The sequence below is a fragment of the Trachemys scripta genome, chromosome 2, assembly GCF_013100865.1.
Source record: "Trachemys scripta elegans isolate TJP31775 chromosome 2, CAS_Tse_1.0, whole genome shotgun sequence".
NCBI lineage: Eukaryota > Metazoa > Chordata > Testudines > Emydidae > Trachemys > Trachemys scripta.
In genome coordinates this window covers 111,456,096-111,472,941 of record NC_048299.1, presented here as the reverse complement: position 1 = coordinate 111,472,941, position 16,846 = coordinate 111,456,096, and the positions used below count along the sequence as shown (strand labels likewise).

The following is a 16,846-nucleotide window of genomic DNA, read 5'->3' as shown; positions in this document are numbered from 1 at the left end:
CCCAGCCATGTCGCTCGGGTTGGGGAAAGGACTGCCCCCGGCTCTCACCGGCAGCGGGAATCAGAGCACCATGGCTGGGAGCTGGTGGAGTAGAGAGGGCTGGAGCCAGGCTGCTCTGCTTCCCGCCGCTGCCAGTGAGTGGTGGGGGATCCCTTTCCCCAAGACCCTTCCCCCAAGCGACACAGCTGGGGCCGGGGTGAGGGATGCGGAGTGGGCTGCTCCCAGCCCCCCACTAATCCCCCGGGCCACTCTGGGCCTGTGGGCCCCCCAAAAGTGGCTCCCACAGCTTCTGTCTCCCAGACCCTGCGGGGGGAGGCCTGGGGCCCTATGCAGCCCCCCAGCGGGCACCCAAATGGTTAGGGACAGCCCTGGCTCTAACCCACTCCTTTCCTCTAGTATGGGGTTGTCAACCTTTCAGAAGTGGTGTGCCGAGTCTTCATTTATTCACTTTAATTTAAGGTTTCGCGTGCCGGTAATACATTTTAATGTTTTTTAGAAGGTCTCTCTCTATAAGTCTATATATTATATAACTAAACTAGTGTTGTATTGTAAAGTAAACAAGGTTTTCAAAATGTTTAAGAAGCTTAATTTAAAATTAAATTAAAATGTTGATCTTACGCAGCTGGCCCACTCAGCCCCCTGCTGGTCTGGGGTTCTGTTCACCTAGGCCGGCAGCGGGCTGAGCGGGGCCTGCGGCCGGGACCCCGGCTGGCAAGGGTCTGGCAGTCAGAACCTCAGACCAGCAGCGGGCTGAGCGGCTCAGCCCACTGCTGCTCAGGGGTTCCATCTGCCGGCTCCTGCCAGCCGGGATCCCGGCTGCCAGACCCGCTTGGCCTGTTGCCGGTCTGGGGTCCCGGCCCTGCCCACATACAGTGGGTACCTACCTTCTCCTTCGTTCTGTCCCATTCTCTTCCTCTCTCTGCACTGAGCTGAGGGTGGGAGTGCACTGAGCACAGGGCTGGGGGTGAAGGGTCTGGCCAGGAGCTAAAATGAGGGAGGGGGCTCGGGGTTGGGGCAGGAGGTTAGGGTGTGGGGCACTTACCTGGGCAGCTCCCATTTGGTGCGAGGGGTGAAGGTGGGAATATGGGGTGTGTGTGTGCAGGAGTTCCCATTTGGTGCTCAGGGTAGGGGTGGAGATGTGGGGGGTGCAAGAGTCAGGATGTGGGGGGGTGTATGGGGTGTGGGGGGGCTAGGTATGTGGGGGGGTGCAAGAGTCAGGGCAGAGGGCTGGTGGCATGTGAGGGGGGTGCAGGTGTCAGGGCAGGGAGGACTGGGTATGTGTGGGGGTGCCAGAGTCAGGGCTGGGGTCATGGGGGCGGGGGTGAAGGAGTCAAGCAGAGGGCTGGGTGTGTATGAGGGGGGTACAGGGCAGGGGTCTGGGGGATGTGCGGGGCACAGGGCACAGGGCATGGGCCTGGGGGGTGTGCGGGGCTGCGGAGCTCAAGGCAGAGGGTTGGGTGTGTGTGTGTGTGGCGGGGGTCAGGGCAAAGGGCTGGGTGTATGTGCGGGGGGGTCAGGGCTCAGGGCAGAGGGCTGGATGTTTGTGAGGGGGAGTCATGGCAGGGGACTGGGGTGTGTGTGCCCCTATTCCACCCAGCCCCCCTTCCCCAAGGCCCTGCCCCCGCGTCTTCTCTGCAGACCCTGGGACTCCCAGGCCCCATCCAACCCCCTCTGCTTCCTGACTGCCCCCTCCAGAGACCCCCGCCCCTAATCACCCTGCCCGGGATCCCACCCCCTATCCAACCCCCCCTGCTCCCTGTTCCCTGACTGCTCCCACCCCTTATCCAACCCCCCACCCGGCCCTGGCCCCCTTACCATGAGGCTCCTAGCAGCATGTTCTGCTCCGCGCACAGCCAGGCATGCTGCCCCGCAGGAGTGGGCAGCCCCGCCCCTCAGAGCGCTGCACACGCGGCGGCATGGCTCCAGGGGAGGGGGGAAGGTGGGGGAGGAGCCGGCGGCATGCTGCGCTCGGCCCGCCACTCCAGCTCGGGAGCGTGGACCCCGCAGCTTGCTGCGCTGGAAGAATGGGGCCATTTGCCCAGCCCTGCATTAGGGTGTGCCTGGGCACACCCCATGCGCACGCTTATGCTTCTGCCCCCTGCCCCCCGTGGCGGGTGGAGAAGAGCGGGCCGGGCTGGGCTGGCCAGGATTTTTAATGACATGCTGCTCCGGCAGGCAGCAGTGTGCCATTAAAAATCGGCTTGCATGCTGTCTTTGGCGTGCATGCCATAGGTTGCCGACCCCTGCTCTAGTAGGATGGCCTTTGTAGCCGCAGTATTGTAGTTAAAGGGTTATATAGATATATATTCCCCATCTGTTTTAAGTAATCAGGATTTGACAATGGTTACCAAGCAATGTTGTCTAAGATGTTGCAGTTCTTTCACATTCTAAGCATAGGGAAACACTGTATCATTTTATGTACCACTGTGTTAATGGTGACCCAGGCATATAATTTTGTATGTGGTCTGGAGAAAATTTGTCTTTATGGCGTAAGGGGGAAATTTGTTTGGGGAAAACTCTTGGATTTTGAGCAATCTCACTGTGGTGACCTCTAACAATAAAACCCTGTGTTTCCTTGAAAACGTTGAGAATTCCATATACATACAAAGCATTCAAAAGTGATAAATATGTGTTTAGGGATTTTTTTTAGGCAGCTGAATTATGTCTCAGAAAGATGGGGTTCTAGTACCAATCCCCCAACATCGTTAACCATTTGATAGGAGAGCCAGTAATAATTAAGCCAGTTAGAAGGTATTGATTTTCTTTTTAAATCAGTATAATTTGCATTTCCTTGTTTCAGTGTCTTTCTTTGTGGTGAGCCTGGGTGGAACATTTGTTGGCATTGTCTTTGCGTTCCTGCTCTCGCTGGTCACTCGCTTCACCAAGCATGTCAGAATCATTGAACCTGGATTTGTGTTTGTGATCTCATACCTGTCCTACCTCACAGCAGAAATGCTTTCTCTTTCTGCCATCCTTGCGTAAGTCTTTTATTTTATTGTTCTCTCTGGCAGTGCTGGAGATGGAGTGTGGTTTTTAAAGCCAATGAAATGTTAGATTTAAAGCACAGAGGAAAACTAGAGAATACTACACATAAAAATACAAGGACCTGTTCTTAAAATCATGAACATAAGTGAGCAATGGATTACAGATCTAAAATACAGGCTTGAAAAGGAGTGAGGTTTCAAGGGTCCGCTTTGCAGCATGAGGGTCCTTATTGTAGAATTATTTGGGTACTTATTTGTTGGTCCCATATATGAATGCTAGTGCTTTGATCATAACTGCATAGAAATTCAAATTTTCATTCTGCCACAGAATTTGTGATTAACACAAACATTTTCTCAAGCATGAGACAAAGGAGAGTATTGCTCTGACATGCTGCGCTCTCCACTTACAGATTTTAAACTGCCAAATTTTATACTATTCTTTTAAACTTTCTCCATATGGCCAATTCCCCGGCAATCAGCTAACTAGGTGTCAGGATAGGCAGAGTAAATTTGCCTGCCCTGTACTGAATCCCAGTGTGATCTTTCCCCTCTGCTGTATGTTGGTTCTAAGCACACCGTCCATCTCAGTTTTGCCTACTCACTTTCAGTTGTTATTAGCCTCTACTGTTTCACAGGCTCTCAACCAGAGCAACACCATAACCAGTATTTTCAAGATCTGAAAAACCTACTGCAAATGTCAACTTAGGTTTATATCTAATGTAAGCTTTAAAGTATTGACTGTGAAATAGTCTGGAAAGTTGAAAGGCAGAGGAAGCTGGAGTTTTTTATGATCTAATTAAACATTATCTTAGGGGGTGGGTGTTTGTGGTATATTTTCCTTCATAGTTCAAACTCTACAGTATTCATTTAGATGCATTTATTTATTTCAAGAATACAATTGGAAGCTTTTTTTCCCTGTCTGGCAACTAAAGTAGAGAGAGAAATATGTTGCAACAAATATTATTATTCAAAGAAATGATGGGTTTCTTTTCAGGATAACTTTCTGTGGTGTCTGCTGTCAAAAATATGTCAAGGCTAATATTTGTGATCAGTCTTCTACCACCGTGAGGTATACCATGAAAATGTTGGCAAGTGGATCTGAGACTATTATATTCATGTTCCTGGGAATTTCAGCTGTAAATCCAGACATCTGGACATGGAACACAGCTTTTATACTATTGACTTTGGTCTTCATCTCAGTGTACAGAGTCATTGGTAAGAAAAACTGTCATTCAATTTTTGCAGTGTTGATGCAAAACGTATTTTCATGCTATACGGGATCATGGCATTTAGGGGCTTGTGCTGTTTGATATGCACCCCTAGTTCTCAGTAATCTCAGTTGAAGTTATTACTACTAATGGTGGGTAGGAGAATAGATTCTATAGTAAGCTTCATCATTTGCTGAAATCATAGACAGTTTTAATAAGCTGTGTCAGGTAGCACACCTGAGTCACCCAAGGACTAATTTCCTGGATTTTGCTGGCACTGGCAAATCTGTAGATCGAACGGACTTTATGCTTAGAACTTCTACCTAAACAAAAGACTTGCACTTTTTGTCAACCATCTCTTTACTCCTCCCTCTTCCCTTAGCTCTTTTAATTCTATAATTAAGAGATTATATTAAGCTAATTTTATGCTTGGCTTCAAGCTTGAGACATGGTGATGTAACGCCCAACACAATTATAGCTCATATTCACTGGTATACGGTACAAGTGATTTCCAATGGCTGGTGAGAAACAAAGAATGAGAGGCAGTGCTACTGCACCCATTTGGTGTACTGCAAAGTAGCAGGGATTAGCTGTCATTTTATTGGCACTATATAAATGATTCACTTTCAAATATGTCAAATTCCAAATGATGAATATGAATTTACTAGGGTGTAGCTTATATTCAAGTCTGTACTATTTAACCATTGCTTTGTTAAGTGGCAAAAAAAGACACCCATGTAGTATGCTAAAGCACCCCTGAGCGGAATGTACACACATTTGCATACAGACACCCAGAAAAGAATTAAACAAAACTTGGCTCGAGAAGGCTCCAATACCTGAGTTCAAAGAAAATACAAATAAAACCCTATAGTTAGATGGCTGCTCTTGCCTTTTTGGTTGAAGCCTCCTGGTTCATGAGTGGAGGGTCTAACCCTATGTCCTTCCAGATAGCATTCTGCATAGCAAATTGATATAGTCTAATTAACTACCTCTCCCAGCAACCACCGGGGTTGTGTGCCGCTTCAATAAACCGTTACATCCTTGGCTGTTAGCATTTTTGACGTAATCCTGGGTAACTAATGGTGTTGCTGTATTGGTGGAATATACACAGGGGCTCTCAGTAAGAGTCATCATCAATAGCCAAAATAAAATTTAAAAATATCAACAATGACAGTAAGTGTCAGTGAAATAATTAAACTAGATGGTTGATTAAAAACACTGGAGATATGGTGATGTCAGGCCTTACATAATTACAGCTCATGTTCTCCTGGAGGAACTGCAGTGGTGACCTGAATTTCTTTACAAAGATCCCTCCCACCACCAGGCATGGGTCACAATCTGCACTCCTGAGCACAGGGACTACTCCTGGGGAGAAGTGCACAGAAGGGGAGGGATGCCTTCGTCTGCTGCCCTACCACAGAAGGGAGCACACAGTGAGTGCACCCCTGTATGGGATGATGCAGCACTCACTTCCTCTGCACAGCTGGAAGCTCCATGAGGCATTGCACCTTCTTGATCTGCAAGTCCCCCCCAAGCTCTTGCAGAGGGATACATCTCTACAAGGACCCCAATGTAGAGTGCTGGTGTAATGCCACAGTTTAGCCCCCGAGACACAATGGTATGCAGTCAAAAAATCTGCAGTATGACATGTTAATAGTATCACATTGCCTCCCGAAATCAACACCATTATAACATCACTGTCTTCTTGAAAATAACAGAGTAAAATGTCATAAATCATTTCTTACTGCACTGGAAATTCTGCTCTACTCTTCTTCCTCTGTTACGTTTCAAGTAGCACCACCCAGGAGGCCAGCCTGATGATATAATAGTAGTGCATTGGATTGCCATCAAGGGGTGTGAAATGGGGTCCTTATGGATTGTGGCAGTGGTGACCTGAAGAGATATAGGTTGAAATCTTGGCCCCACTGAAGTCACTGGGAGTTTCAATGGTTATGGGAGGGGTGGGAGGGTCCCAGAACTCAGGCTCCAGCCAGAGCCCTGAAGTCTACACAGCAATGAAACAGCCCCGCAGCCCGAGCCCTGTGAGCTCGAGTCAGCTGCGGGTTTTTCTTTGCTGTGTATGCTGTGACATACCCAGTTAGGGTGACTGGATAGAAAGGGTGAAATATCGGGACAGGGGGTGCGGGGTGATAGGTGCCCATATAAGAAAAAAGCCCCAAATATCGGGACTGTCCCTATAAAATCGGGACATCTGGTCACCCTATACCCAGTGGGGCCAGAATTTCACCCAGTGTTCCCACACTGTAGGGATATCACTCCTGAATTAACCCGTCTGGCCAACACTCAGAGCAGGGATGCTGATTGATGGAGAGAGAGCTGCATCCATTTCCTTTGGTTGGAAGCGAGGGGGATGGTCACAAGGATGCAGGACCTTAGAACCTACTGAACGGAAGAGAGTAATAAATGTAACAGAGAGTTTGTTTTTAAAGGAAGATGGTTAATCCATTTCTGTTACACTTCAGTGAGCCTGTGACTTTTGTTTTTATAGGTGTAGTGATACAGACATGGGTTCTAAACCACTACAGAGTGGTCCAGCTGGAAATAATAGACCAAGTGGTAATGTCATATGGTGGACTACGGGGAGCTGTTGCTTTTGCTCTAGTTGCACTTCTGGATGAGAAAAAAGTGAAAGAGAAAAACCTATTTGTCAGCACAACTATTATCGTTGTGTTCTTTACCGTTATATTCCAGGTAATTGAATTAATTGATTCTGCTTCTTAAAAAGAGGAGGAGGAGGTCCAAAAGGTATGGACGTGCCCCTCCATTTAAAGCAGTTCTCAGCTGCAGGTGAGGTACTGTTTCAGTGAGCCAAAAACATAATTGGCTTTGTAATTTTAGTAGCAAAGATCCCATTTTATGTTTTCACGTGGCACCACAGGGGACAAAATACAATTTGCTGTGTGCTAAAAAATGTTCAGCCTTAACAACTGCAGTGTATTAATAGCGCTCAGGTTAATATTTGAATGGGTATCCTTCCCCTCAGTTGAATAACCAAGGGAAACAGTCTTTTTACTGGTAATTACAAATATTAAACTGCTTTACCATACGCACTCTGACGCATGTTTTTAAAAGGTATAAAAAAGGAATAGGAAAAACATAATTCTACATGAAATCACAATTTTTGGATAAATAAATCAACATTTACTTAAGTGGAACTAAAGTGATTGACACCAGCTAAGGATCTGGCTCAGATAGATTATAATGTTCTTAACGTGTCAGCATTTCAGAACAGATTGAGAGTAGATTTATATTCTTTGTAAGATGATTTTAAAATTTTTATTAATGTCTTGTTATCTAGGGTTTGACAATCAAGCCTTTGGTACAGTGGCTAAAAGTGAAGAGAAGTGAGCACAGAGAGCCCAAACTGAATGAGAAACTCCATGGCAGAGTAAGATTTTAATAGCAATATCATGAGGGGTTGTGATTGCAATAGAAATGACTAGAGCTGATCAAAAACCAGGAAAGAAATTTCATGAAACGAGTTCCCCTTTTGACAAAAACTAATTTCAAGATCAAAATAATTTCTATCAGCTCTATAAATAATGAACCGGCTTGCCCAGTTGTTTCCTGGTCACTCTTCGCATTGCTCGGCGGGATGCCCAACTGGCTATGTTTTTTACTTCCTAAGCCCTCTGGGGATGGGAGACAACCTGCTCAGCCTTGTGGGGCAATGGTGCCCATTATCCTTCATCTGGAAGAATTAGTGGTTGGGACATAGGGGCTTGATTTTGGGCAGGTGGATTGAAGCATATGAAAATAAGTTTACTGTAAAGACAAAACTTAAACTCTTAATATTGGTTTATCTGTTTAAGGGACAATTACCGGGTAAGCAATTATGAGAACATATAACTTGCATATTACATAAACAGTAGTGTATAGTCCAGTGTAAGTGCTAATTTACAAATTAGCACAGACAGGTTTCTAATCAAGACTGAATGCTGTTCACTCCCCATATGTCTTGCACCTTTGCAGTCCTAGAATTTTAAAGACTCTTCACCTTCAGATCTCTTGAAATTCACCTTTAGGAGAAGGTCCTAATACACTTTTTACATAACTCCTTCCTGTACTGAATATTTTCATAGCGCTCAAGATCAGAAGGAACCATTAGATCATCTAATCTGACCTGTATATCACAGGCCATAAATGTCACCCAGTTACCCTGGTATTGAACCCAATAATGAATGCTGTCAAGTCTACATCGTTCTGATAGTTTTAAAACTAGAAGTTACCTAGTGTGAATTAGTAACTCGCAACAATTTTTCATTGCAACAGTGGATAAGTTATACACGAGGGAAAGGTAACCAATTAAGCATGTTAACAGTTCAACTCACAAACTCAGTACTTACCTGTGTCTGAAAAATTTAGTGAAAACAAGAACTCCTGATGTGGCCTTAAATTTTTCCATTTAGACAGAGTGCCAAGTCTGACAGGTGAGTCCCATCCACCTTTGCCTCTTTGGAAATCTTAGTCTGGTCCTGCGTATACCACTGTGGCCCCCTGCTGGATCCTTAAGTTTCAGTGGACTCCAGTTCTAATGCTGCTGAATACATCTGATGTTGAGCACACTCTTGCTTGTCAGCTGAGATGGTGTTTGTCTTCAAGAGAGATGAGAGGAAAGCTTACAAAACACTCATAACAAAGGCAAAGAAGGAAAAGAATACAAAACACCTAGAAGTACCCAATATATTTTGTTCTTTCAGAGTTTCCCGACACATAAAATAATATTTTCCAGCTGTGTATTTGTGAAGTACCTTTGGTGTGTGAGTAACAAGTTGAGGGCTACGTTATGGCATTAGCCATAGCCCTTCTTTAGATGCAGTGCAATGCTGCTCCACTACAGTGTGAGTTCCAGTAGGGATTTTGTCTCAGGGAAGCACAATGCCTCCAGGAGCTCCTAGGAAGGGCACTCAATGCACCACCCTCAAGATAGTGTAGTATACATTCCCAACCAATGGTAACGAGGTACCTGACTTATCATACCTTATTCTGTACATCCCTAACTCTCTGCTGTATATATCTGGTGAGGTGATACTGAGCATCATGCATATATTATATTCAGTAGTAATGCTGATCAAGTGCACCAGTCACAGTGTGCACTAATCTAAACCTGTCATGCTGTAGATTTCCGATAAACCAGTCAGCTTTTCAGAGTAAAGATTGAAAGAGTAAAGTCAAATTCTGCTCTCAGTTACACTGGGGTAAATCTGAGTGAGAGTAATTCCACAGAGTGGAGTTATACCGGTGTAAATAAGGAACAACTGAGGACAAAGATTTACCCAAGGTGTTGAGTGTTTTACAGTCATAATAAAAGAGGATTGGTACTCACACTACACTGAGGGAAATATTCATTCTCAAAGAGTATGGCAAGGAGCTAGAAGCAACAAGAAAGAAACCTTCAGCTGATTTAGAAGAGACAAATGGATCATGCACTTCTGACAGCAAAAAGGAAGGAGATGCAGAAGTGGGATTAGGATGAAGGAGCAATAAAAGTCAGCGTTAACAAAATGGGGTCTGATTCTCTTCTTACTTAGATTTGGGTAAATCAGGACTAGTCAGTGGATAGCACTATGATAGAACTGGTATGAGAGGAGAATAAGGGCCTGGCTCTGTAGGAAAATGAGACGCTAATCTCAGCACACTCATGTAAACAGGAAGTAATTCCATTGGTATTCATAACATTGTTCTGGATAGACAACAAATCTGACCCCATATGAATTAAGCTATTTTATAGCAACGCCCTTAACTTCCACACAATATTAATTTTATGTTTCTTTTCATAGGCTTTTGATCACATTCTTTCTGCTGTTGAAGACATATCTGGACAAATAGGACATAATTATCTGCGAGACAAGTAAGTGGTGTTAGCTGTCCTTATATTACTGATCTGGGATATTTAAGGAAATGGGAATGTATTAACATAGTGGTAGCTGTGCTTACATCTGTTTGATGAGCGAAATGGGTATTTAGGGAATAACTGAATGGAGACAGGCTGGGTGACACTGGTCCCTTTCCCCTGCTCCACCCCTCACTTCCCACTCCCTGAATTTCTGGAGTTAATCACACTAGATAAAAACCACATTGTTGCAAAAATGTGCATTACCTGTGCAGTTAGAAACCATTTAGAATGTTCAACAGGAAGATTTTTTAAAATTCTAATACACTTCACAACATTGATCCAGTTTGTTTACATTTTTGCATTCCATTCATCTTGGAAAATGAAACTATACTGGCTATTTTCATTGATTTCATCATTGTGAAAAAGACTCTAAGGGCAATTCACAGATTAAACACCATTGCCCTCCTCTGCTTCAATAATCATTTCCTGGAGAACCAATTTTGTCTATTTTAGATAGAAAATCCCCTTTGTAAACTATGACTTTTAAGTCTTTGAGGCTGTCCAAATGAAAGGTCTGGGATGTTACCAACGTCTTTTCAATTTATAACACTTTAACCAGTTGATAATCCCCCGTGGATTTTGGGGACTGTCCATCTCCCACCAATGGAACCTTTTCAGTGTCACAACGAAGGCCTGGATTAGGCCTTTGCTAATGTCATTATCCATATCTAGGGATCTATGCCTGTGTAGAATTATTTGAGAGGTGGCCATTTGCACAGAATTTGAACTGAACACACAATTTTAGCCCCTCTGATACCAACTTTAGGAACCATATTTGTGTGTTAATGGATGTTAATCTGTTCCAAATTGAAACACACAAATGTTACCTCCTTGGACAATAGGTTCGTCAGCTTCCAAATATTTTCACAATTTCATTTCAATTATATATAATGGATTATAATGAAAGTGCTCAGAAACCATGGTGATGGGCAGACTTTGAGAACTAGAGCAGGGAAGGATAATAAAAGGAAAAAGACTATTTAAACCTGGAAATGTAGTTTCTTATAGTGCTACTTGAGGATGGGAAACCCTTTCAGCCATGGGCTTAAAGCAAACTCTTTCTTTCCCCTCTGTTCAGTTTAGCACTGCTGCAGTAGGACTGAAATAGAGAGCTTGGAGAGACCAGAAGTTTGAGCAGAATGTTGTCCAAACCAGCTTCTGAGGGAATCTGGAAACTCTGGAATCTGTACAAATGTCATCTATTATGGTTTGTTCCACCATAATAGATGACATTTGTACACCTAAGATAATAGGTAACGTTCCTTAGCGTAGCAGAGTAAAGAGAGATTTTTGTTTGTTCATACAATGACGTTTTTATGAGGGGTCTCATATAGAGAAGCCATTTTCCCTTGGGTAACCAAGAATCCTGTCCTGGGTTTGGGTATTGGGACTGGATTTCTGACAATGAGGAAATAAGAGAACATTTTCTCAGATGTGGCGTGTTGGTTGTGATGGTGATGAAGCTGAGGCTTTTTAAAGTCACAGGCCAGACAGAGCCTGACTACTTCAACATAGGAGGGGAGCCTCCCTGAAAAAGGAGGAAAGGCCTGACCTAACCTAGATACTTGGCTGACTGTTCGCTTTGGTGACCAAGATCTCCTGAGTAAATGCAATCTCAAAGTTACTGAGAACAGGCACCACCTCAATATCTGAGAATAATTCACTGGGGCATGCAGGGGCTTCTCAGTGGGGCCAACCTACAAGACATCGGGTAAAAAAATCATCCATTCCTGAAGGTAAACTCTTTTATGTAGAAGGAAAGAGATTTTTAACTTTTACTGTGAGGGTTCCTAAAGGCTCTTAAAGATACAATCGAATAGTCAGAAGTAGAAAAATAAAATGGCATTATTCCCTAGTGTATGGCATGGCCTATTGATTTTGAAACTGGAACCATTTTGTATACTGTAATCACAAACCTCTTACTGCTGTTGTTCTGCAGTAGCTGTGCCTGGTGGCTGCACCTCTCAAAAGATAGTTGTGAATTGTGTAACTCCATATAAGGCTTTTACAAATGTGCTGTAACTGTTAATTACAGAAATAAAGCAACAAAACATATTTCCCTGTGTTTATTATCCGATAAGGTGTACAGTAACTCCTCACTTAAAGTTGTCCTGGTTAACGTTGTTTTGTTGTTACGTTGCTGATCAATTAGGGAACATGCTCGTTTAATGTTGCGCAATTCTCCCTTATAACGTTGTTTGGCAGCTGCCTGCTTTGTCCATTCCTTGCAGAAAGAACAGCCCCTTGGAGCTAGCTGGTGGGGGCTTGGAACCAGGGTGGGCTGGCAGCCCCGCATCAGCTCCCCACTCCCCTATGTTCCCTGTGCAGCAGTCGCCCAGCAGGCTATCAATTGCTGGCAGTTCAGCTGTCCCTCCCCCCACTGCCTTGTGCTGCTCCCGCCCTCTGCCTTGGAGCTTCTCCTGGAAGCCTCCTGCTTGCTGTGCAGGGGGGGGAGGGAGGTGTGCTAATGTCAGAGTGTCCCCCTCCTCCCTGCTTCTGCCTTCTGCTTACTCCATCTCCATAGAGCAGGGGGGACATGGGAGCGAGTTTCTGGCAGCAGCGGCTGTCTCAACTTGCTGATCTAATTAAAAAGGCAATGTACTTAGAGTGGGGTCAGTGTACTTAAAGGGGCAATGGGCATCTCTCTCTCACATAGGTGTGTGTCTCTGTGTCTGTTTGCCATGCTGTCTCCCCTCCCTCCATTTGTGCTGCCTTGTAGAGTGTGAGGCTACAATAACAACAATGTGTTAACCCTTGAGGGCTCAGCTGTTCTAGTTCATCATTTAGCAGTAAGGCATTCCCTGGGAAATATCCCACCCTCTGACTTCACCACCTCAACCAAGCTTCACAATCATCATTGCTGTGTACAGTATTAAATTGTTTGTTTAAAACTTATATAGTCGTTTGTCTGGTGAAAATAATTTCCCTGGAACCTTCCCTATTTACATTAATTATTATGGGGAAATTGGATTCGTTTAACAAATTGCCTAGGGAGGTTGTGGAATCTCCGTCTCTGGAGATATTTAAGAGTAGGTTAGATAAATGTCTATTAGGGATGGTCTAGGCAGTATTTGGTCCTGCCATGCGGGCAGGGGACTGGACTCGATGACCTCTCGAGGTCCCTTCCAGTCCTATAATCTATGAATCTATGAATCTATAAACATCGTTTCGCTTAAAGTCGCATTTTTCAGGAACATAACTACAACGTTAAGCAAGGAGTTACTGTATAAAAATGCTTAACTCAAAGGAACAGCTGTTCAAGCAAAACTAAAAATACTAACTATCATTTAAATTGATTGCTGCTGTTAAAATTGTTTGTTTAAATCACTAGGTGGTCCAATTTTGATCGGAAAATCCTCAGTAAAGTACTGATGAGAAGGTCTGCTCAAAAATCAAGAGACCAGATTCTTAATATTTTCCATGAGCTCAACCTGAAGGATGCTATTAGCTATGTGGCTGAGGTACTTTTAAACATCTTTTCTTACACACTGTAACATCATATTTCTTTGTTTTAAATATTGCAGCATTTCTTAACTTCCAAGTATTAGGAGAGCTGAATCAAAAGCAAATCTACTTTTACGGTGAAATGGTATTTGAAGTGCATTGTGTCCCGTAATTACCTATTTATGTGATTGTGGTTCATTGTATGACCTCTAAATTCCTCAGTACTACTGGGCTGGGTCTGTATATGTCACTGTTCTGTTCTGGTAGGTACCATTTAGGAGTTTGGCTTCTGCTTCCACATGCGTTGAGTAGTACCATGGTTTCATGGGAGCTATGCAAGTGAGCATGTGCTAGTCAGCATGTGTAAAGGTGGCAGAATCTGGCTCCCTATGAATAATTAAACAAGCAGTGGCTGAAGCAATAGTGTGCTTTCCAGTGATGGCTTGTTCAGAAATTAGAGTTAGAGTAAGCAGTGCAGATGGCAGTTGCAGACTGAGAGCATCTGGGGGCTAGCCTCAAGATGGAGCTTAATTTTGTAGCCAAATGAACTACAAACTTGATAAAGAGCTGGGGTTTTGTTTTGTTTTGTTTTTTGGTTCATTAGCCTCCCAAAAAACTAACACCAAAACACGAAACATTTTTGCTGCACTAGCAAATTCAATGTTACTCATGGGCAAAATCCAAAATCTTTTGGAATGTTCCCAAGCTTTTTCATTTTGTGAGCCGTGTCACAAGACAGCAGTCTTTTCTGGGACCAGCTCTTCCTGCTCTACCACCTATTTGTTGGTTCTGTAATTGTTTAATTCTGTGGAACACCAAGAAGGACTCCAGACACCACAGTCTGAGAACAGCTGGCCTCTCAAATTCCTACCAATCTCTGGATACCAGCAGGCCAGAAAATCTCCTTGTTATTCTCCCCAGCCTAACCCGTTAGTCTGGATATTGAGCAAGAAGGCTTCATTGATCCATGGCACATAGGCAGTCTTCAACTAATAGCTAGAACCACATCTAGACTGAGAGCTTAGGTCAAAGTGACTTGTTCTAGTTATCACACACAGAAAGGCCTCCAGAAGTATAACTGCAGAGGAATGTTCACAGAAGGACATTTCTACCTGTGACCAGAAATATCTGTAGCCCCATTTCATGCATTTAAGTGTTATGGGAGTCATTTAAAAAACATTTCATGCTTCAATCAGTAATAGTTCTAGCAGTAATATAATTATGAACCTCACATTCAGGTACCTTAAATATCTGATTTCCATTTCACTGTAATATTTATGTAGGTGTTTCTATTTTCAGATGTCACATTGATTTTTCTAATGCCATGGAATGGTTCTAAATTGCTTAGAACACAGATTACTATAAATTATGCATAGGTGATTGTACTGCATGGAACATAGATTTTCTCCACCATTGTCACAGGTCTCCTAAGTGTCCTTTCCAGCCTCAGTAGCTGACCACAGCCACTCCAGGTCTTTTTAACCACCACTCTATTATATATTACATTTACAATCAATAGCCAGCTTCCCCACTTGCTTTCTGGGGAAGGGTACACTAGTAGTACGAACCGCAGCCAGTCCTGCCTGCTTGTTCCTTCCTTCAGGCACCCTACTCTCTCCAGGGCTTCCTTCCTGTCTGCCTAGCTGCTGGGGATACTTCCACCCTATTAGCCTCTCAGCTGTATTGCCACTCAGTTATTTGGCCTCCTCTGCCAACTGCTTGTTTTTCAATCAGAGCTCAGTTAATACAAACTGGCAGGGTTATGAGTGACAGGGTGTTGAGTGAGCTTCTGGCTCAGCACATCCTGTTACAACCATGTATAAGCTTTCTTGATTCCTTTGCTGTGCCTGGACATGTAAAATGGTCATGACAGAGCTATAGCTTACAACATCACAATACATTAGCTTTGATCTTAAGAATAATGTACTTCTGTCAGTGGGGGAAATATTTTTCCACAGATGTTCTGTTCACCTCTCATTAAAACATAGAGTCCAGTCCAAGATCTCTGTGCTGCAATTCAAAACCATATGTGGGATTGCCCCTCACTACCGGAGAAATTTTTCTCCTTCTGGGAGCATGACTTCACTCACTAGCTACAGTCCACAAGAACAATGAAAATGTCAAGTAGCAGGGGGCACTGGCGAACACGGGAGACAAAAGTTTCACAGGAATTCACTTTTGTATCACCACACAGAACTGAAAGCAAAGCTCACCTTTTCAATTTAGCTTTAGTTCCTCGTGCATGCATGCATACATTTAATGACTAACCAAACATTTGCCTCCCTTCTGGGAAGGAAGAAAGAACGATTACTGCCATATCTTGGAAGGTGTTCAGTTAGCACAGATATGGGTGCCAATATAAGAATCTAGATAAGTAGATGTTTACAGGTGGCTAGCAAGGTCTTAGATGAAAAATGTTGCCCAGTATTGGAAGTAACCCTTTATATAGTGGAAAGGGGAATTCACTGAGGGCCTTTAGAGTGTGACTTACATGGAGCGGCTTTGGGCTGGCCCCCTGTACAAGGTTGACTTTTGCCCCAGGGAAATAAACCACATGAAAAAAGAGACCTTATTCCAGTTACAAAAGACCTTATTCCTGTTACAAAAGAACTAGGGGAAAGTTGTATTTATGGGTCATTTGCCTACAGAAGCTTCAGAAATGATGCCATCGTTTTTTTATATTATACAATTTAGCCCTAGGTATACCTGTGTTAACATCATATACCCTTTGACTGAAAGCCCTACCGCTAAGCTGTAATGCACCTTATTTCTTTCGTGAACAGGGAGAGCGTAGAGGTTCCCTGGCTTTTATTCGTTCTTCAAGTACTGACAACATGGTCAATGTGGACTTCAGCACTCCTCGACCAAGTACTGTAGAGGCCTCTGTCTCCTGTTTACTGTAAGTAACTTTTTTAGGGACTGTTTTTGTTTCATTTTTGAGTTATATATGATTAAATACAAAAAATGGTGTTTACCCCAGTACAAAATGGGTGTCAAATGCTCCCATGCTGACTTGGTTGCTTTCTCTTCAGAGACTGATAACTGAGTGATTTTCAACAGTGACAGGTACCCCACACTGTTCTTTCTATGCAAGCCTGTTTTATTCTTCAGGTAAAAAGCATTACCGAGAAAACATATTAAAAACAATAAAAGAAGCTACACGCATGCTAATAAGGGCTCGCCCCAGCCCTAACATGGACTCCGGCAGGTTACAAGCTCACCACAGCTTCAGCTCAGAACAAGCCCCCCCGTCTTATGGGGCTTCAGCAGGCCTAGTCCTTCCAACTCCTTCC

The 16,846-nt window shown here is 43.8% G+C and overlaps 1 protein-coding gene across 1 annotated transcript in view; it reads left to right on the top strand.

Annotated features, from left to right (window-relative positions):
- The window catches only part of SLC9A3 (solute carrier family 9 member A3), a 67,346-nt gene that overhangs the window by 39,267 nt on the left and 11,233 nt on the right, over positions 1–16,846 (top strand). Inside the window, exons 5-11 of the mRNA XM_034759391.1 lie at positions 2,801–2,978; positions 3,979–4,199; positions 6,702–6,904; positions 7,512–7,601; positions 9,994–10,064; positions 13,441–13,570; positions 16,337–16,452. Coding sequence (XP_034615282.1) covers positions 2,801–2,978; positions 3,979–4,199; positions 6,702–6,904; positions 7,512–7,601; positions 9,994–10,064; positions 13,441–13,570; positions 16,337–16,452 — 1,009 coding nt within the window. The remainder of the gene's footprint in view (positions 1–2,800; positions 2,979–3,978; positions 4,200–6,701; positions 6,905–7,511; positions 7,602–9,993; positions 10,065–13,440; positions 13,571–16,336; positions 16,453–16,846) is intronic.